The following is a 22,493-nucleotide window of genomic DNA, read 5'->3' as shown; positions in this document are numbered from 1 at the left end:
TCACTCGACAGTGAAAATATATTTCTCCCTCACCTTACTAATCGTCCTTAGGTGCTTAGGGACGATTTTTATAAGCCCCAAATGAAATCTCCCTGAAGTATTTAGTTGCTAGCTCTAAAGACCATATCATCTAAGCCCTTCCTGATAGGAATTATGCATAGTGCTCTTTACCATTCTAGTCTCTCTCTCTCTCTCTCTCTCTCTCTCTCTCTCTCAGGCGCCTCCGTAGCCAGATGGTCAGGAGCAGCAGTGCGTAGCACACGCTTCTTGATTAGACTGGGGTTCGAGCCCGTGCCCACCAAATACGGAGGATGCGGAAAGGTCAGGGAATGACCACCGCATATCCCGAGCAATATGGCCTTAGTTGCTAATGCTCCTAAAAACCAAAATAACAAACAACATCTAGTCCCTCTCTCTCTCTTTTTTTGCATGAAGTTCTATATCTTTCTTTAGGTTACAACACTATCTGGCCGAAATATTATGAACTGAACTGTATCTTAAAGGACTTAAACTTGCGTGAATTTCGCTTTCAACTAGTGGTCGAAAATTAAGTATGCTTTTAAGCCATTTCTGTGACGATAAGTGTACTGGTTTCTTTGGTGATGAACTGCTCTCGTATATATTCTAATGTGTCCCAAAGATTTTCAGTGGTATTCAAATTTGAAGACTTCTCAGAGGTGGGGGAATGACTGGAGAAAATGATCTTAAATCACAATGTTCCTTGAACCACTCACAGATAGAGATAGGTGTATGGGATCCTGATAATATATTTCTTAAACATGTTCTCCCCATATTTAAGAAATTTATTGGTATGTCTAAAAAGCGCCTTTTGTCGTCTTTTTTTTAGCTATGTCAGTTGATCAAATTCACACTATAACGTTTTGTCACAATCATTCCGCCTTCAGCAGTTTCTATAGTTGGTAAGCACGTGACGGATCTATCGTCTTATACAGTTACTACCATATTCTAGTCTTGACGTTCTGTACAAAAGGGTGGATATCAGGATTCATTTGATCACAATATACGTTTTCATTTTCATCCATGCAGTCTATTTGCATGATTCCAACACCACTGAAATATTTGTTTCAAATTTTTAATCAGAAACAATTTCACAGTCCTGCGCACGGCCTATTTAAATACTCTCGAGGCGCAGATGTCACACAGTTTCAATAGCCCTAGACCAGGAATATCAAACTGCAGAAAAAACACATGCAGTCTCTGACCGTGTTACTTCGTTTTATATATTACAACAGAAATTATATCACAAAAAATAAATAAATACAAAAGTTTAAAAACAAATATATTTAAATGGAAAATACACAATAAAACCTGCTTGTATGCATTAATGCCATATACAATAGACTCGATTATGCGGGGAAGGATTATTCGGATTGAGGGTTAACCTGGACGTCTACAGTTGGAGAAATCTAAGTCATTCTAATCGGATAAAAAAGAGAAATGCATGGCGTATCCACTGCAGGTGTTTATCATTTCTTATTTGCGAGTACATTTCTTAATGTTCTGGCAAATAAGATCCTTGAATTTCTCAGGAACCACATCCTACGTTTGCTATCTACCTGCAGGAACAGTAATAATAAGGATGCCATCTACTCAGTCCATTCAAAGCCTTAAAGACTTCAGTAAGATCATCTTGCAAATGTCTACTTTCCAGACCTTCTGCAATTTGCAGAACTGAAGTCTTTCTTGGTAACAGGCTCTTTTTGTTCCTCTTACGTTGTTCTTCTCTGCAACCGTTCCATATTCTTCCTGAAATGAAGCTTCCATTACTGGTATTGATGTGTGGAACGGCAATAAGGGAAGGAGACTTATTTAATGATCCAGGGCTTTTGACACACTTACCATACTCATATTATACTTAAGATACACTTATTAACGTTATAAGTAATATTTTCTCAAACTTTGATTGTAAAATCAATCAATGTTAATAATCGTGTTTTTTTGTTTTTTTGTGTGCCTACAATGCTTTGAAGAATTTTAAAACCCTTAATGAATTCATGGTTTCAAGGATACTTAGTAATGAAAAATATTGTATTGTAATAAATATTAGTGAATGAAATAATTTATTGACTTTATAATTAATTACATATATATTTCCATAAATTTAATAATGTCTTTATTCTTAGATGGCGCATTATACAACATAATTTTGCTCTTAGCCCTTTTGTTAATTTTAGTGTTTTTCATACGATTAATGTAATGAGGTCCTTTTAAATGTTGATGTGTTTGTTTTCTGAGTAATGAAGTATATTATTCAGGAAATTCATTCAGGAACTATATTCCTACTATTTACAGGTTTGTGTTCGTCTCTTCAATTGTATAAACCTAAACAATCTTTTAGTGAATCCTTGTCATACTTCGAAGTTTCCCGAATTCATTTTCTCAAAGAACCCACAGTTTCGAAAAAGGTATATATGGAAACTGAGGTATTAGAAATGAGATTTTTCTTCAATGCCTTTAGTAGACATTTTGATATTACTCTCACAGACGAAACTAGCTCAGTGTTTGCCAAAAATGCGACTGTAGATATACGAGGCGAATCAAATACAACTACTTATTCTATAAGAAATATGAATCCTAAATTACTCGAAGGCTATCTAGAAGGGCAACACAAATCTACTGTATATGGATATATCGAAGATGGCATATTTGTAGGCGTAGTTCATTTGCCAGAAATATCTTATTATGTAGAGCCGATGAAAAAATATTACTTAAACGTGTCACATTCCGATATTATAGTGTACAGGAACACGGATTTTAAACACTTTAAATGCTGGCGAGATAACACAAGCGATTGTGCTTTAGAAGAAAACGATTATTTGGTACAAAAGCAGTTAAAAAGTAAAGAAGAAAATGAATTTTTTGAATCTAAAGAAGACAATAGAAAGTAAGTAGTTTTCTTAATTATTATTAATTAACCAAATGATTAGTTTTGATTGCTTGTTTATATGGATCGATTTCTAGTACGAGTACAGTATACGTAAGCCTGTTTTTTCAGAGCTGGTGTGAGGCATGGGCGATGGGTGCATCAACACTCGGTCCAGGGCCGTGCAAAGGTACTTGGGGGCGCGGATGCAAAAGGGTTTAAGGGGACTCATTTATTTATGTTGAGACTTTGATGACTCCCTCTATTGGAGCCCCCTAATCGGGGGCCATGGTGCGGCGCATCCACTGCATCCCCCATTTGCACGGCCCTGATCGTAAGTTCTACTTAACGAAGATTTCGTTTAGTCTAGAATGCACATGAAGTTTTATTATTAACCAGTGGCGTAGCCAGAATTTTTTTTGTCAGCGGGTACATTCACCAAACAAAAAAAAAAAAAAAAAAAAAATCGCCAGTGGCAATTCACACACACAAATGCGTCATTTGCTTTCTAAAGAAGCGCCTCAGTATCAGATTTCGGTGTCAGGGGGTACAATGCACCTACTGACCCTACCCTGGCTACGCTACTGTTATTAGCACACCTTTGCAGTATATTTGGGTATATTTAGAGTTATTCTGAAAAAGGAATTTTGGAATTTGCAGCGAATTTTCTGCAAAAAGGGGTCAAGCTATTATGATGAAACTGAATTTTGTATTTACTTCTTTAAGAAAGATGCTTTTGTATACACGATTGGGTAATAAATCGTGTACACAAACATGTCATAAATTGATCAATTACTTTTTTTGTTTGTTGAACATGGCTGGAAACATTCTAGGCAATTTTGATTATAAAGGCTTCATAAAAGGACATCTGGCTATTACACCCCATAAGTAACTGTAAGCAGCTAGTTATTTATTATTATTTAAGTAAATTATACACTGAATTACCAAAATATTAGAATTGAAGATATTGATTCGCGAGCTCCTGTTGAACTTAAATAAAATAGTGCGTCATTTAGAAATGTATGGAAATTAGTATACATATTAATAGCAGAGATGCAAGGAAGCGAGCTTATAAAGCGCCGGTCGAAAAAAAAAAATAAATAAATAAATAAACCACCTTTTCCAATTTAACCCATTTAAATACTTCAATCAAGTCTCTTCGCCTAGTTTACAGATGCGACACTGCAATTTGCAGAACTTAAGCCTTTCTTGTTAAAAGTACTCGTTTCCGCCCTTGAATAATCTTATTGCCCTTCTGTGTCCCCAAGAGCGCACCCTCCTGTGGGCTGAAATAGTGGGCCCTACGCGTTGCCCTTCTTGTGGCTCTGTTCTTTCACCTGAATAAGGTGAATATATCCGAAAATGGGATAGAGCTGAATGCATAAAAATTAATTAATAAATAATAAATGCATAAATATGGGCTAATTAATAACGTGATATATTTTTACTATATTTTTATAACGTACGTTTTTGTTTCTAATTAATAGTTTATGTATATAGAGAGAAGTTGCGCTTCTTGTTTTCAACGATTAGGCGTTAATATTCAAAATAAAAGCAATTTTGTTGCTCAGTTGGAAATCTGTCTTCAAGGATGCAATGTTATTTTCGTTACTTGTCGTCGAAATTCGTAGTTGAGAATTTTGTTTTTTATTGATATATTCAAAACCTTGCTGGTTAAGTTTATACTAAGCTATCAATCGAGTATTAAAAATTTTTGAAATATTGAAGGCATTTTTTCTTGAGCAAGGAAAACGGGCAAAATTTATTGTAAACATTTTTGAATCAACATTAAATGAAGCTTAGTTACAGGGGTGATTGATCATTTAATTCGCGGACTGGTTCAAGATTTTATTTACCGCACGAACTTTCCAGAACTGCTGCTAGAGGCGCTCTCCCTGATCTCTACTGAGCAGACTGTGTGCATAAGCCTCCTCCACATTGTGGAACAGTCCTGATACTGATCAAAAGGGAGAGCTATTGGAACAATTTATACTTGCTAAGAATTTGTCTCTTTGGAACACACCTGGGCTTCCCCCTACATTTATGACAGTAAATGGTCATCATATATTGATCTGACTATATCAAACAGTGTCTTCGGACGTAATATTAAGGATTGGGAGGTCCATCCTTGGTCAGCAAGCGACCATTGCATGATAACTTTTGAAATTCTTTCAGGCCCAAATTTGACTTACCCTAGGAAATCGCATGATTTCCCTAGATATAAAATACAAGGAGCAAAACCTGGAAAAATTTGACTCAAAAATGAGAGGAATAGCTATGCCTGAAGTATTAGATAATATTGCTCAGTCCCTGTATTGACACAGGTTAAAGAGGTGCAAAACTAATCATGTCTCTTTGCGATTATTCTTTTAAGAAAAAGAAAAGACGGAATAATTATTTGGTGGACTCAAAATCTGACAAATTTGAGAAATCAACTAAAGTCTGCTAGGTGTGATTTTCAGAGAGTGAAACAGGAAATAATCCTAGAGACGAAGTGGACCATCTGGCTGAGCTTTATAAGTCGGCCAGATGTCTATACTTTATATATATTCCTTTATATATACTTTATATATTTTTCCAAGGATTTGGAAATACTTTCCAAATCCTTGGAAAAGAGCTAATCTAAAAACCTTGGGAAACCCTATAATGGATTTGGAAAGTATTAATTTCCAAATTAATTTAATTTTCCTATTAATTAATTTTCCAAGGATTTGGAAAGTATTTCCAAATCCTTGGAAAAGAGCTAATCTAAAAACCTTGGGAAACCCTATAATGAATCCTCGTCTTATCGGCCTATTGTCCTTTTAATTATAGGGAAGGTGCTTGAAAAACTGATTGCTGGAAAGTTCGTGACATGGTAAGGATTTACAAGTTTCAACTCAATTCGGCTTTTCTAAGGGAAAGTCTGTGGCTGATGCGATCAGATCTATCATGGACTTGGTTTTGTCTACAGAGTCCAACTACATCCTTCGCCTCTTTGTGAACTTCAAAAGAGCTTTTGACACAGTATGGTGGCAAAGTGTCTTGGCGAGGTTCATTGAGGCTGAGGTGTCTTCCCCTATTTACCACTTATCTCTGACTATTTCAGCGATAGAAGTCTTATTGTTTCATCTGGGTATTGTTCCTTCTGTGTGCTAGCACAGTGGTATCGTCACGGTTCAACCCACCAGGTGGAAAAGACCCGGGTTCGAATCCCGTCGATGACGCGAGGAACTTTAATGGACTCTTTTCACTCTGTGGCTGAATGACTTTAATAAAATAATTTTGGATATTGTTCCGTTTTGCGGCCAGTTACCAGGGGCTGCCCTCAGGAATCTGTTCTAGGCTCAATTTGCTGGAATGCTCTCCTTGATTGGTGGCTCACTGTACAACACGAAAAGATCCTTAAGATAGCATATGCGGATGATTTGGTGGTGTTGATTTATGGTGAGTCAAGATTAGAACTTGAAGAGAGAGCAAATGATATACTGGGCAACTTAAATAATTGGTGTCAAGTTCACAAACTGAAATTTCTACCCCAAAAACTAAGCAAATGCTTTTAAAAGGATTGTTAAACATAAACAGACTCCCATCTATAAAACTGAATGGCAATGCCATAGTAATAATTAGAACATATACAGTGGCGGACAAGAAAAACTGCATCACTTGTGAATTTTACAAATAATGTGTTTTGAGCTGGATTGTGGATTTAGTAATGTTCGAAACGCATTTGTTAGATGGGATATATATCTCTGTGAATGAAATCCAATAAAAAGGCTCCACATGATATACCTAATTGGCATAAATATCTTCCCAAAGGATAATTAATGGAAATATGAGAAATAATGCAATCATGGCAAACAGACATACATTTTATTGCATTTATGTGAAATGCCAAGTTAACGTACAGTATTATGTAAATCATCAGCAAAATAAGTCTTCGGTATTTTGTTGTTCCTCCTCGAGCCAGTCCAACACTGAGGTATGACTGCACCTTAAGGGAGAAAAACGAGGGAAAACATTGGTGTAAGCATGTTTTAAGCCTTGTGCGACAAGAAGACAAACTCATCATTAAATCTAAATAGCATAAAACTTACCAATTTTTCTGTGTGACAAGGTGCTGAGTCCTGTTGAAAAATGCAGTTTTGGACGTCTGTGTGGTGATCCCCAATAGCGGGTTTCAGGCACTCCTCCAAGGTAGCAGTGTAGCTTTCTGCATTCGCTGTTCCGTTAATAAACTTAATTCACCCCACCCCCATTGCTTGTTATGCATCCTCAGACCATCTGACCGGCGGGGAACTTTATAGTCGGTGTTATGCAGTCAGGATGGTATGCCTCCGATTTTCGTTTTATGACATATGGCTTCCCATCCGAGCCATGCAGGTTGAATTTCGATTCGTCAGAGAAGATGACGGTGTCCCATTGCTCTTTTGTCCATGAAACATGCGTTTTAGCCTAAGCAAGTTGTTTTTTTCTAATTTTTTGGGTCAATAAAGGTTTCTTCTTGGGCCGATAAACCACATTCTGAAAGCCGTCTTTGGATAGTTCGTGCGCTTGTTTCAACACCAGAGACCATCTCAAAGTCCAATTTTAGATCAGGAGCACTAGCATGGCGATTATGAAGGCATAGCCATTTCAAATATCGATCTTGGGAAGGCGTAGTCACTCTCTTATGGCCTGATCCAGGTCTTCTCTTCACATCACCAGTTTCACGTTTTAATTTCAGCACCCAGGATACTGTTGACTGGTGGCAGCCTATTTTATCAGCGATAGCACGCGTAGAAAGCCCTTCCTGGGACACAGCAACAGTTACACTTTTTGTTCTTGGTGTCAGTTGAACATATGGAGCCATGCTTACACCTCTGCAAAACAGGATACTGAGCGTGTATAGCCTTCCAAAGCTGTATTTGTAGAAACGGCTGATGCAATACCTTGAAATTACTGTCTGATGCAATAGAAGCATTATCTGATGCAATACCTTTGCTTTGCGACAAAGAAAATGACTGTAATCAAACAATATCTTATACGTTTCACTACAAATGTTACAAAAGGTGATAACCGGGACTGCAAGAACTACCGTGGCATCAGCCTCCTTTCCATCATCGGAAAGGTCTTTATGAAGATCATCCAGTCAAGACTGCAAAAACATCGCGAGCAAACCAGTCGAGAAGAACAGGCAGGATTTAGACCCGGGCGAGGATGCTGTGATCAAATCTTTGCGATTCGTCAGCTGATGGAGGAGAGGATCCGGTGTGGACAGCGAACCGTCATTGTGTTCATTGACTTTAAGTCTGCTTTCGACTGTGTCCACCGGCCTGCCTTATGGAAACTACTTCAGGTTGAACATGTACCTCGAAAAGTCATCACACTCCTCCAAACTGCATACAACGGTTTAACCAGCCAGGTGCGCATCCAGAACGATTTATCAGAGGAATTTACCATCCAAACTGGAGTCCGCCAAGGGGATGTAGCCTCCCCGTTGCTTTTCAACATCGTGGTTGACGCCATTATGAGGCAAGCATTCAGAAACAGACAGGGCATACAATATGACAAGGATCACTATGTGACTGACCTGATGTTTGCTGATGATAGTGCTATCCTTGCCGGTAACGACGCTGAAGCCACGGACATCCTCTACGACATTGCCCGCATTGCCCGGCCATACGGTTTGAAGATCAATGCTGGTAAGACAAAGGCCCTGACAACAGATGGGTCGCAAGCCACCATCTATCTCGAAGGCGTCCAGATCGAGCAAGTGCAGGACTTTAAATACCTTGGGTCGCTGGTCCAGGAGAAGAAAGTTGCATCCACCATGGAAATCCACAGCAGAATTGGACAGGCGGCCACTGCGTTCGCCTCGCTCAAATGGTGTCTGTGGAAGAGGACCAACATTTCCACAAAGACTAAAATCCGACTCTTCCGGACTTTGATCCTGCCCATTCTTCTTTACGGATCGGAAACATGGATTTGTCTCAAGTTAGATTTGAACAAACTTGAGGTATTCCAAATGCGATGCCTGCGGCAGATCTTGGGCATCTCTCTTCGCGACCGCATCACTAATGATACCATCCGCGCCAGATACCAACAGCAACCAACCATTGCCGACCAAATCCAGAAGCGAAGGCTCAGATGGTTTGGCCACGTATGTAGAATGGGCACGAACAGAATACCATCCACACTCCTTTGGAGACAACGACCCACCCAATGGAGCATCCAACGGACCGCGCCTAGGAAAACGTGGGCCAAGCAAGTGGAAGATGACTTGAAGAGCCGACGTCTCGACCTTAACCAGGCCAGGACTGAAGCCATGGATCGTAAGGTATGGAAGAACATCACAGAGCAAGTCCGAAACCCTGCGGCACCTACAGCAGCATACTGGTTGCGTGGCCAACCGCCTCCCCCAGCTGCCAGCTAAGGACCAAAGAAGAAGAAGAAGAAGAAGAAGAAGACAAATGTTACTTTTTTAATGCAGTTTTTCTGTCCGCCACTGTAAGTACCCAGGCATAATGACGGATGACCGTTTTAATTTTATTGCGCGCGCAAAATATGTGCTGCAAAAGATCAAATTTTTAACAGGAAAATTAATACAAATTACTAAAAGAGCACGGGGTATGAAGCCTAGAAAAAAAAAATTTACTATAAAAGTATTTTCCTTTCAATAATCTGTTACGCTTCTGGTGTTTGTGGCTTCCGGGTTACTAATTGCTCAGTGAAGAAATACATAATCAAGCGCAGCATGGGTATGGTTCCAGCAGACCATTTGATATTGTTGAGCTGATTAACTTTATCAAGTTTCATGTTTTTTAAATGGAGTAAATAATATCTTGTTAAGGCTGTAGTGACTGAGTTGCAGAATTGTTGACTGACACACCTTTTAATGTCATTAAAATTAAGTCCATCCCCAGGAACTCGTCGAGGACCATATTCCACAGGAGTGGCCCAAGCACCGACCTCTGCGGACAGCCCCTGTATATAAACCTTGAAATTTTTTGATACTGGACATTAATTTCAACTTTTCTATGTGATAAGTAGCTTTCCATAACTTTGTAGAGGTTGGTTGGGACTGCGACCTTCCTCAGCCTGGCCAGGACGCTCGGCCACCAAAGTGAGTCGAACGCCCCAGCGAAGTCAACGGAGATGACTAGCATGTACTTCTTGCTGCAATCCTGTGCCGTCCTGAATAGATTACCCAATGTGTCAACCGTTGAGGTACCAGGCTTAAAGCCATATTGGTTCGCGTTGAGGTTACCAGGCTTAAAGCCATACTAGGCCAGCAGCTTCATAGTGGTTAAGCAACCTTCTGTGCAGCAATCTTTCAAATAGCTTACTAGCCACTGGGAGCAGCGCGATTGGTCTGTAAGATTCCGGGTATTCAGGATTTTTTGTTGGATTTTTAATGATGAGTTTTAAGTTGGCCGTTTTCCATGCATCTGGGAATTTTCCTATCTCTAGGCGTCGCTTGTGGAGGTTGAGTAGTAGCTGCGGTGCGCATTCTACTGTTTTCTTTAGCGTTTCTGGTTCTATCATGTGTGTCCCTGGGCATTTTCTGTTCCGAATCCGGGTGGCGGCTTCGCTGAGCTCTTCCTGAGTGAATGGCGGTTCCGTTGCAAGGTTGGAGTAGCTGGCGTTGTTCTCGCATATTTGTTGTTACTCTTGTTGGATTACATCTATTCTGCTAAAAGGAACCCTGCAAATACGGCGCCCACACCAAATTAAAATAGAAGGTGTGACCATTAAACTTGCCAACCAAATGAAATATCTAGGAGTTATCCTAGACAAAAACTTATCCTTTCAACCTCACCTGCAATATATAAGGACGAAGATAAGACGTTACTCGGCACTGGTGGCGAGGGTTACGAGAAAAGACTGGGGATTAAAAAAAACAACACTAATGTATTATAAGGCAACCTTCATCCCTGCGATAACTTATGCTGCTGCTGCAGTGTGGTACAGCAAAACAACGCTTGCAGTCAATAGAAGAACTCTGGATATGATACAAAGGACTATTTTATTAACAACTACACGAGCATGCAGAACAGTAAGCACACCGGCGTTGCAGGTGCTTGCTGGAGCGCTTCCCCTCGATTTGGAGACTGTAAAAGCTGGCTTGCTCTTCCTGCATGCCAGGATGGGGGGTTGCTGCCACCTTCCAGGATTTCATAATTGGCCCAGCGAGTAGTACTAAAACAGAAAAAGTTCGATTACAGGCCTACCTACTTCGGGAGTGGCAACAAAGATGGACCGATACAACAAAAGGAGAAATTACAAGAAAATTCCTCCCCGACCTTAGCAAAATATACCCCAAGCAATCGGCCTGGTACTTTCCGGGGAACACTTGACTTTGCTCCTTACTGGTCATGTCCCCTTTAAGGAGAAGCTTCTCGGGTTCGGCCTTGTTGAGGACCCCAACTGCACGTGTGGGGAGGTCGAGAACTGGAATCACTTGGTCTATGACTGCCCAGAATATGATCTCAGAGGCATCCTGATCACAAAGATACACTATCTTCCGAAAGGACTGGAATCCCACTTCATTGACACAGAAGAGGAATACAGAGCACTTTCTCAATATGCCCAGGACCTCTTCGAGAGGAGAAAACTGCTAATTACCATAAATCGTGTCTGACGAAAGACCACCACAAGTTAAACTATACAAGATAAAATACCATCCAATGGAGTTACTACAGAGAAAAACCTTGAGACAAGTTAGTGAAAAACACAAGGAATGGGCTTACCCCATGAGCGACTGGACTGAAATCGACTCGACATTGAGGAAAAGAGACTTAATGCAGCACAGCTGCCAAACGCCATTTGGCGACTTGAAGAGGGCACCCTAGCCTCCATCTTTAATATCCCTATTCCTGGTGGGGGGAGGAGACGGTCTTACTGTCTCCTCCCCTCCTCGCCATTCCCACTTTCCCTTCTGGTGGGGCATGGGCATGCCCCACTGTGACTTGGGGTTGCCTCCTCTCTCGACTCCATACTTCTGTCTTTTACCCCCCAGACTTCAGTCTCCTCACCCACTCTACGTGCACATACGCAAGCGAATGCCCTACACCTCGAAATTGATTTAATCATCTCCAAATTACGTTTTTCGCCCATACACTCGGCCTTTCAGAAATTTAGCGTTATTCTTCATCGAATTTACCAAATATATATATATATATTTCTTTTTTTTTCTTTTAGGTCCTAGCCGCCGAAATCTCAGGAAATTAAGCGGCAGGACCTGCCAGAGTAAATCTTAGTTTACTAGTGTTTCCTGGTCTGCCTCCACAGGGCGAAAGTGGGGCAACGTTGGGCCTCAGTAGGGGTACAGCGGCTAAACGACCAGATGAACAACGGTACATGACACTACACATACACAATATCCATACACTTTTAAATCTCTGGCATTTCCCAGCGAACTGGTTCACCTACAATGAAAGCAACGCGGAGATGGGGGAAACCCCTGGTGCCGTTTGACCCTAAACACACTTTACTTTACACTTTACTCTTATTGGATTGGCGTTACTGGTTCCCGATAGATTGCGCCCAATATATTACTTATCGACTGCTCCCAGTGGTGGTAAGATTCCCTTGGGGAGTCCTAGTGGTGGTGGTTACCTCTCCTCTGGGGAACCTGCAAGTAGTTACTTTATATACTACGCTCGGCAGCTCTTACTAAGGACATATATATTTCTTGCCTCATTGTGGTCGGTTTAGTACTGTGAGTTGGGATCCTGAGAGGTAATCCTCAAGTACTTGCCAGTTTCTGGTTCCTCGTCTGTCAGGTGTGGTGCTGTACCACATTGGCGAGCGACACAGTCTTTAACCTAGTTGTCTGGCCATTACAATTTGGCCTTTGTCAAACTCGCTTAAGTCCGCTACCTTTCCCATCTGAAGAACGAGAGTAACACTGATTAACGGAGCTCAGTATCGGATGTTTTTATACCGTGTCTCGATCCGCGTTCACCTGCAGTTGCTTCGATTTGCATAACGACTCGCTGGTCATAATATTTTGGCTCATCGGTGTATATAGGCCCTAGTCACTGAAATCTTAGGAAAGGTGGCAGGGCTTGCCAGAATACTATTAAAAATCTACTGGGTGCCTGACTTGCTTCCCCATGGCAAAGTGTGGAAACGTTGGATATTGCTATCTCTGACCATTTAGCCCAACGGCTAAATGGTCAGAGATACAACAGTACACAACATTCCACTCCCCATACACTTTTAAATCTCTGGCCTTCACAGAGTTCTGTGTCACGTAGAAAGAATACAACATGCAGATGGTGCCATCAGACAACTAACACACTTTACTTAGTACGTCCAGACGACGAAGAAGATAAAAGGAAACTTCTGCGATATGCGCTTGGGCGTTGCCCTGCTGAAAAATGGTGTCAGGTATACCAGTAAGAAAGGGGAGAGCCACTGGTTACAGAATCTTAACGAAATAGTGGCAAGCAGTCAGATTGTTGTTGATGAAGACCAACGACGACCACTATCAGAACTGAATGCTTCCCACAGCATAACGGCAGCAAAGTGTGCAGTACGGCTTCGATCATTGTGTTCACCACATTGTCACAACCAAAGCCAGACCAAAGTATATCTGGGAAATCTTACAACAATTTAGTCAGTTTTTTTGGCTTAAATTTTTTTTTAAATAGCTGAAAGAGAAGGACAGTGTTGGCTTAATAGATTTTGTTACAGTCGGTGGTCAAAGATGCATTTAGGGCTAAAGCCTCAAGCTGCGAGCAAATTTAGACTATGTATATATTAAGTACAATAGCATCATTAATACACAGCCATTTCTGAATAAACAAAATATTTATAGGGCGGCATCGTTTTAAGTTATATCTCATATTGTGAACAACGCGTTCCCATGATATTGCACTACTTCGGATAAGTAACGGTTCACCTAAAGAGAAGACTAATGTTACTTATTCTCAGATAGGTACCACCACCCAGACGGCACCAAATAGCCCTGAAACGGTGCCGTCTGGGTGGTGGTGGTGGTACCTATCTGAGAATAAGTAACATTAGTCTTCTCCTTAGGTGAAGCGTTACTTATTCGAAGTAGTGCAATATCATGGCAACTCGTTGTGAAGGTATTCACAATATGAGATATAACTTAAAACGATGCCGCCTTATAAATATTTTGTTTATTCAGAAATGGCTGTGTATTAATGATGCTATTGCACTTAATATGCACATAGTTGGTGGTCATAGTTTTTTCCGAAGTTTGTATTTCAAGAGCAGGCCTCATAAATTTAAAAATTATATGCTTTATCTTTGCCATTCTGGCACATAATGGAAATTTTAAAAGAATATTTTTGGAAGTTCATGTTATTGTTTTAAGGTTTTAGGCGCATCGACAACTTAAACCATATTACACCGTATTTATTATTAGCATCAGCACTAGTAAAGGCATATGATGCAAGCTTATATAGCATCAGCCAAAAAAAAAAAAAAACCTTCCAGTTTCACCCATCCATTTACTCTAGAAGTTTGTCTAGTTCGGCTTTGAATTTATCACTGAGCTTGCTCAAACCATTCAAGGCCTTATACACCTTAATCAGCTCACCTCGCAGGTGCCTAGTCTCCAGATGTTGCAATTCGCAGAACTTAAGCTTATCTTGGTAACAGCAACTCTTCTTTCCACTCATTAATCTCGTTGCCCTTCTCTGTTCTAGGAGCTCAACATCTTTCCTGAAATGGGGTCTCCAGACCTGTACATACTCAAGGTGTGGCCTGACCATTGCCTTATACAGGGGGATAATCAGCTACTTATCCCTGCTGGCAAAATTCATATATATCATTGAGAAAACCCCATGAGCTACTCTTGTAACCTGTCTGCACTGCTCAGAAAACTTCATATCTGACTGCACAATGACCCCCGGGTTTTTTTTGTTTTTTCATTCTCCATTATCCTGAGTGTAGTACTGCACAGTTGGTATGTTATTCTGGGGTTACTGCTACCCACATGCAGTACTTTGCATTTGTCAAGGTTACCACCTCTCAGCAATTCATCATCTCAATTTTTTTAGATCCTGTGGCAGTAGCATATCGTCCTTATTCTCATTAACAACCCTACCAACCTTCGCATAGTCTGCAAACTTGAACATTAAGCCTGATATTCCTTCATCAATATTATTCATAAATAAACAAAACAACAATATGTCCAACACGGACCCCTGGGGAACTCCATGCACAGCAGTGTCCACTAATTACCACGCTGTGTTCTCCCACTCAACCATCCTTTTATCCATTGTACCAACATTCCAGATTATGTCTATAACTCTGGTTTTTTGTTCGGTAAATAGACCACAGAACATATGCAGTTTACAGTACATACATAATACACTGGTATTCAAAGAAAGTGCATTAGCTAGGAATTTCACATTTCTAACCCTTTTTTCGCGATGGTATGTTACATTAATGACTAGCATCACAAATAGAAATATAAACAAATGATATTTATTAATAGTTAAGGCAAAGCTAGTTAATATTTGACAGGTGCTCTCAAAATATTCCAAAATGAGCATTTAAACATGACAGTTATGGCTGAAATGTTATCAGATTCCCCAATTTGCTTCAGTTTATCATTTTAAATGGAAAACAAAATGAAAAGTTCACCAGGTGCAAACTAATATTTAGTTGAACCGCCCTGGCCCTGATGACAGCAGCACACCGTCGAGGCATTGACAAGACCAATTTCTGAAGATAATCAACTGATAGTTCGTAGTTCCAAACCCGAATTATGGCTTACCGAAGTTCACCAATGGTCTTTGGTTTCTTTCTGGCAACTGTAGATTTCCACATGATGCCAACAGTTCTCTATAGGATTCAGGTTCGGGCTGTTTCCTGGCCAGCTAAGAATATAATGGACCGTTCTTCCAACCATTTTTTCACCTGTAACAAATGTAAACACATTACTATCGAACCTCTAATGCAGAAATGAAGCTAAAGTAACTACAGACGTGCCTACTTTCACTTTTCGCCCGATAACAAGGAGCAGTCTTCCTGAAAGATGCAGTTACTTGGCAGGTCGAAATGGTCTCTAATGGTTGGCAGCAATTTGCCTTCCAATATAGCCAGGTATCCACTGGCATTTACGGAACCTTTTATAAACTGCAGCTGACCTACTCCGCGATACGAAATGCACCCCCATATCACTTGGCTGGTAGGGAAATTCACTGTAGACACCATACAGTCTGGATGGTATTCTTCACCCTGTCTACGGCGAATCGTTTGTTTCCAATCAGAGCCATGTAGGTTGAATTTCTTCTCATCCGAGAAAATAACTGACTTTCACTGTTCGGAGGTCCATTTTATATTCTCCTTACACCAAATTAATCGGGCCTTTTTCATTTTTTGTGTGAGGAGGGTCTTCTTAGGACGACGAGCTAAAAGTCCATTTTTGATGAGGAGTCTTCTGATTGTTACTGCACTTGCTACCACTCCTGTATGTTCTTCCCATTCTCTTTGCAGCTCAGACGAAGAAGCGTTACGGTTTTTAAGGCATAAGCGCTTCAAAACGCGATCTTGTTTTGGCGTAGAGACTCGTTTGCGTTCGGTTCCTTTTTACCTATCAGCAGAAACAGTATTCTTGAATTTGTAAAGAAATCTACTCTCTGTCGACTGTTACAAGACACTCTATAAGCAATATGACGGGAAGAACATCCTTCCTCACGTAAAGCGACAATGGCACTCTTTCTTTGTGGCGTCAACTGCACGTAACTCGCCATCCTGACACAACACAGTCAAGGAATGACTGCAGATCGTGCTTATATAGATGAAAGTAAGAGCAGATGCAATATTACATCATCACCTACGCGTTTCAATCTTATCTGATGCAATCTGTAAGAAATATTTCCGTATACTTGTGTAAGAAATATTGCCATATACTTATGTTAGGTGAAACAATTACAATTTTAAGGGGTGATTAAGGCTGAACTAGACAAACATTTGGAATGACCGGATGGTGAAATGGGAAGTTTTTTTTTTTTTTTTTTTTTTTTTTTGACTATGCTGTATAAGCTTGCTTTCTTGCATCATACACTAATGCTAATAACAACTTTATGGTGTGATGAAATTTCAAACCGCCGACACCTCAGCAGCATGGAAAGCTAACCACCGAAAATTTTTTAGAGGTAATTATATATTTCGTGAGAGACACGCAAACGTTGCCAGCCAAATTTAGCGCTTGGTTCAAAAGGTGCACCGAGATGCACTCAGATACCTTGCGCACAATCCTGATTTGTCACTGTGTGATTCATGTTTCTGGTCACTGGAAAAAAATCTTTTGAAAGATGCCATTTCGATTCCGATTTGAGCATGCGAAGAGCTTATTCAGGTGGTTGATGATGAGTCCTGGTGTTTCGCATACGAGCTACAAACTAGTAGATAAAGCAGGGGATGACGATCAAGGTCTCAGAGACAAAAAAAAAAAATTCGTTCTCAAAGATTTCAGAATAATGAAATAACTAAAAGAAAAGCAATATTTAAAAACAACAAAATTACAGGAGAAGGTGAAGAGTTAACGTGCAGAGAATGTATTCAAAGAATTGTGAAACAATTATTTCATTATAAACCAACTGGGGAGAGAGAGCGTGAGACTCTACAGGCCCTGAGGGCAAAACTTATAAGGAAGAAGAAAATTTTACAATAACGATTCACAAAGAATTTTGTTTCGTCAGGTCATACAGTAAATAAGAAATACTTTGCTAAGTTTTGGATCGTCTAGTTTAAAAAAAAAAAATCACCGAGTAGGGTGAATTTTTTCTCCCAAGGTCTACCGAGTACTGTATACTTTTATTTTTATAAGTGTATCTCTGGGTGACATAAAATACGGTGGTTGCAGAATTTTTATTTAAAATTTATAAAATTAAATTAAATTAACGAATTTAATTAAACCAATTAAAAGAATTATTAAATTAACATTTTTAGTTGTAAAAAGAAAACATAAAATTTTAAGTCAACGTATTAACAAATCACACCAGCAGTTAATGAGATTTCTGGCATTGATATTCTCTAGAAAATTATATTTTTATTTCAGCACACCGCGATTGACCAGTCGATTGCGATCAACTATTATCCAGCCACATCACTGGTATACAGAATAATAAAAGAAATATGACAAAGGAATTGGTGCGATTTTAAAGTTTTAAATTCGTTTTAATTGCCCAATCCTTTTACATTAGCTATTTTTGTTAAAACTTTTAAATACTGTTTAAGCAGTGGCGTAGCTACCATGTAGGCAGGCAAGGTAATTGCCTCCGGGCCCTTTAGAGGCCCGGCGTCTTTGGCTGTCTCCTCTTTTTGCAATTTTCATTAAGTAGGGGCCGAACATGTTCTTTGCCTCCGGGCCCGAAAAAGGGTAGCTATGCTACTGTGTTTAAGTACTCTTTTTATATTTAGTTAACATCTAAAAAATCTGATAATTATTGACAGAAATCTATGAATTATTTATTACAGAAATTTCAGAGTGAAGAGGGAAGTTTTATATAAGGGTAAAACGTGCGCGATCGAGGTGGTAGCTGATTACACTTTTTATAGAGATATAGGAAAAAACATACCAAAAGTCATTGCTGAAATGGGAATGCATGTTAGAACTGCTGACGTTATCGTAAGAGAAACAGATTATGATGATGATGGTGAACCGGATGGTGTACGTGTTGGTATAGAAAAAGTAACCATATACAGGACTCCATTAAGTGAGGGCTATACTTGGGACATGGATGTACAGACCACTATGAATCCATATTTATCCGCATTCCGTACTCACGTTCAAACCTATTGTATGTCTGTGTTATTTGTTTCCAGAGGCTTTGAAGCACAATTGGGACTTGCTTACCGAGGAGTTCTTCCATCGGTTGGAGTGGGTGGAATCTGTACTAAACCATTTAATTATAAAGGTAAACTGCTCAATGTAAATGTTTTAATGGTAACCAACATTGAACCAACTAAAGCAAAGGCCACATCATTAGGTTTAGGTCTTACTACAGCTCACGAAATGACTCACTCTTTTGGAAGCACTCATGACAAAAAAGAAGAGCCTGAATGCTTTCCATCAAAAGAAACTGGATATTATCTCATGCATCCATATAGTACTGATGGAAGTAAAGCAAATCATAGACTACTTTCTCCTTGCAGCAGAAAATCGATATTGCCGGTGCTACAAAACAAAGGTAAGATTAATATTACTAAAGTGTTGTTGTTATTATTATTATTTTTTTTATATTATTTCTCCCTGATTGGGGGATTCCACTCCGTGACGGGTACTGCTACCAAGTACACAGGGTGGTTGTAATGGCTGGTGTTACTGTTGGTCAAGGAAATCTCTGACAATCCTACAGGTGTTCAGGATTGCGACTTTCTGGAGTTCCTTACAGGTGTTCTCTGGGAGACCTATTGCTGCTAAGCTGCTATGTAGAGTCTTTGGCACCATACCGGTGGTTGACACGATGATCGGGATGGTCGATACTGCTTGCATATGCCACATCTCCTTGACTTCATGTCTCAGGTTCGTGTACTTCCTAATTTTTTCCTCATGGGTTTTCTGGATATTGTTAGTGTTGGGCACCGCTATGTCAATCAGGTAGGTAGCCTTTTCAATCTTGTCCACAAGGGTTATGTCCGGTCTGTTGTGCGGGATGGTCTTATCTGTTATTATGGCACGGTCCCAGTACAACTTGTGGGTTCGGGTCTCTAGTACTGCCTGGGGTTTGTACTTGTAGTATGGTACATTTTTTGGTCAACTGGTATTCCTCGCTAGTTTCTGATGTATTACCTGGCTACCTGGTCGTGTCTATGAGTGTACTCAGTCTGGGTGATCACCTTGCAACACGCGGTGATGTGTTGGATTGTTTCTGAGGCCAGGTGTCATCTGACATTCCCGGCTCCTTTGCGATGTACAGTATTTTCTATAGTTTCTGGTGATGATTACCTGGTCTTGGATGGCCAGCATGAATCCTTCAGTCTCGGGGAAGAGCGTCCCGCTTGTGAGCCATGCATTGGAAGCAATGTTATCGATATGATCTTGATGGAGATCATTGTAGTGTCTGCTATGGAGTGTCTTCTTTGCCCATCTTTCTAACTTCGTTTCTTGTACCTTCTGGGTGGGTGGGAGTTCCTCGCTTAGGTTGAGTGGGGTATACCACTTATCCATCTTCCTTATGGCCTAGTGGAGTGGTGCTGTGTTGTTCTAGAAGTAATCCTTCAGGTTAACTATCACTGTTTTCTGTTGCTCTATCAGAGCCCTTCGTTCCTCTCTCCGAGCTATTGTTAGTCTCTCCACTGCTGACTTCGGCTGGTGTTGGCGGCTCTTTGTCATCATTGTCCTTGTCTTTCGCATGATATCTTCTAGCTCGGTGTTAGTCCAATCTATGAACCAGAAGGTGTATGTTAGTACTGGAGCTGCATAGGTGTTTATGGCTTTAACTGTGTTCCCTCCGTTCAATTTTGCTTTCAGCAGGCTTCTGAGTCTCTGATGATATTTTTCGGTCAGGCACTTCTTGATTTCCTTGTGCTCTAACTTCTGAGCCTGCATCATCCCTAGGTATTTGTAGGTCTCTCCTTCTGTCATAGCTTGGATCTCTTTACCAGTCAGCAGCTGGTAGTTTCGGCCAACTAATTTTCTCTGGTGCAGAGTGTGGGTCTTGCATTTGTCTAGACCAAATTCCACCCTGATGTCCTTGCTGAAGTCTTTGGTGATCCGTAGTAGTTGCTGGAGTTGCTTCTCGGTTGCCGCATAGAGCTTGATGTCATCCATGTACATCAGGTGGGTGAGGGTGTACAGGTTCTTTCTTCCTTCTTTGAGATTATATCCATACTTGCTGCCGTTAAACATGGTGGGTAGCGGGTTGAGTGCTAGACAGAACCACAGTGGTCAGAGCATCTCCCTGAATTATTCCTCTTCTAATGTGGATTGACCTGGTAGTGGTTTTCTCGATCTTAATGGTGGTACTCCATTTCGCCATTGTTGCTCCTAGGAAGTTTGTCACCTTGTAGATCTTCAGAGTCTCGATTAGCCAACTATGAGGTACGGAGTCGAAGGCCTTGCGGTAATCGATGCAGGCCGTGTATAGGGCGTGATGCTTCTTGTAGGCTTGCTCCATAAATGCGGCACCTATGGTTAATTGCTCCTTGTATCCTTTCTGCTCTTTGGCCATTATGTTCTTACTCTCTAAGTGGTCTGATATCTTCTTGGTTATGCAGCTGGGCAGGATCTTGTACATCGTTGGGAGGCAGGTGATTGGCTTTATTTCGCCGGATTTCTTGTATCTTCGTCTTTAGGCTTCAGATATGTCACTCCTTCGGTGAGAAACTTCAGGATTGTCTCCGGGTACCTTATCATTCGAGTGAACTGCTCTGCTAGGTGCTTGTGTGTTCAGGTGAGCTTTTGTACCAGTAGTTGTGGATGTTATCAATTCGTGGGGTTCGCCAGTTGTGGGTGTTTCTGATCGACTGTTTTACTACTACTTCTCGAATCTCCCACTCTATCATCTCTTGTATATCCTTGGTTTTCTTCCGTTCTACTTCTATCCAGGGTGCTCTGCTGTTATGTCTTACTTCACTGCTCCAGATATTTTCCCCAAACTCCTCGATTTTATTCTTCTCGGGTGGTCCGTTTCCTGCTTTCTCATCTTCACCCAGTTTCCTGTAGAAGGCTCTTTGGTCCTCATCGAAGATTCGGTTGTTTATTTTCCTCTGGGAGCTCTCTTTGTATCTGCGTAGTCTCTTGCTGAGTTCGAGGACGTTCTGCTTCAGTATGTCCAAGTATTCTCCTATTCTCCGATTTCTAGTCTGATGTTTGCTGTGGACGCTGTCTCTCTTGAGGATGCTCTTCACCTTTCCAATCAATTTCTTACTTCTATTATTACCCTGTTGGTACTGGGTCAACCTGACCTATCTTGACTCTTAATCCTTCTATCTTCTGCTGAAGTCTTCTTTCCCAATCTGGCAGTTCCTTGTGTTTTCTGCTCTTCTGCTGCTGCTGGTCTGTTTCTTTTCCATTAATCCTAGTAGCTGCTATGGCAGCACAGTATATGGCAGTGTGGATAGCCTCCACCGTTGCACCATTGTTGTCAAGGCAATGTGGTATTATTTGCTGATTGAGGTGGTCTGTTATTCTCCACAGGATTTTATTTGGCCTCTGCTTATGCATCACGTGGGTTCTTGTGGAGTACATTCCTTCGAATTCTGTTAGGGCCTTCTTCCACTTGTCTTCTATTCTGGATATCATGACTTTATCTCTTTCCACTTCAGCTTCTCTGGGTTGTATTTCTTCTTGCTGTTCCTCCTCTTGTTCCATGGTGTGATGTTCCTCCTCTGGTTCCATATTGACCATATTCTTTGTGCTTTATTATTATTATTCACAAAAACATTATGAGTATTAGTTTAAAGCCAGCCAATCTCTGGATTATGTTCAGTTAACCTGAATTGATATACAGGCTGCAGCAGACAGTTAGGACAGCAGTGTCTTCCTAAGGACCTACTGAATGAGCACACTGCCTGGTGAATTTAACTGACTGCCTGGCTAAAATTTAAGCATTTCTCACAGTACCGTATGATACTGCTCACTGATCTTGATCAATATTAATTCGAACATACTCTGCAATCAAGGTCAATACAACAGGAGCATATAATGTTAAAT

General features: G+C 40.6%; 1 protein-coding gene across 1 annotated transcript in view; it reads left to right on the top strand.

The window, feature by feature from the left end:
• Positions 1 to 2,258: 2,258 nt before the first annotated feature.
• Positions 2,259 to 22,493, top strand: part of LOC150084938 (disintegrin and metalloproteinase domain-containing protein 10-like) — a 59,223-nt gene continuing 38,988 nt past the window's right edge. The window contains exons 1-2 of the mRNA XM_090376396.1: positions 2,259 to 2,905; positions 18,314 to 19,026. Of these exons, the coding sequence (XP_090232522.1) occupies positions 2,259 to 2,905; positions 18,314 to 19,026 (1,360 nt within the window). The remainder of the gene's footprint in view (positions 2,906 to 18,313; positions 19,027 to 22,493) is intronic.

Source organism: Mastigoproctus giganteus, chromosome 6 (genome assembly GCF_048544385.1).
Source record: "Mastigoproctus giganteus isolate SK-2022 chromosome 6, ASM4854438v1, whole genome shotgun sequence".
Lineage (NCBI taxonomy): Eukaryota > Metazoa > Arthropoda > Arachnida > Uropygi > Thelyphonidae > Mastigoproctus > Mastigoproctus giganteus.
Note: the sequence above shows the minus strand (reverse complement) of the source record. Positions and strands in the feature narration are given on the sequence as shown.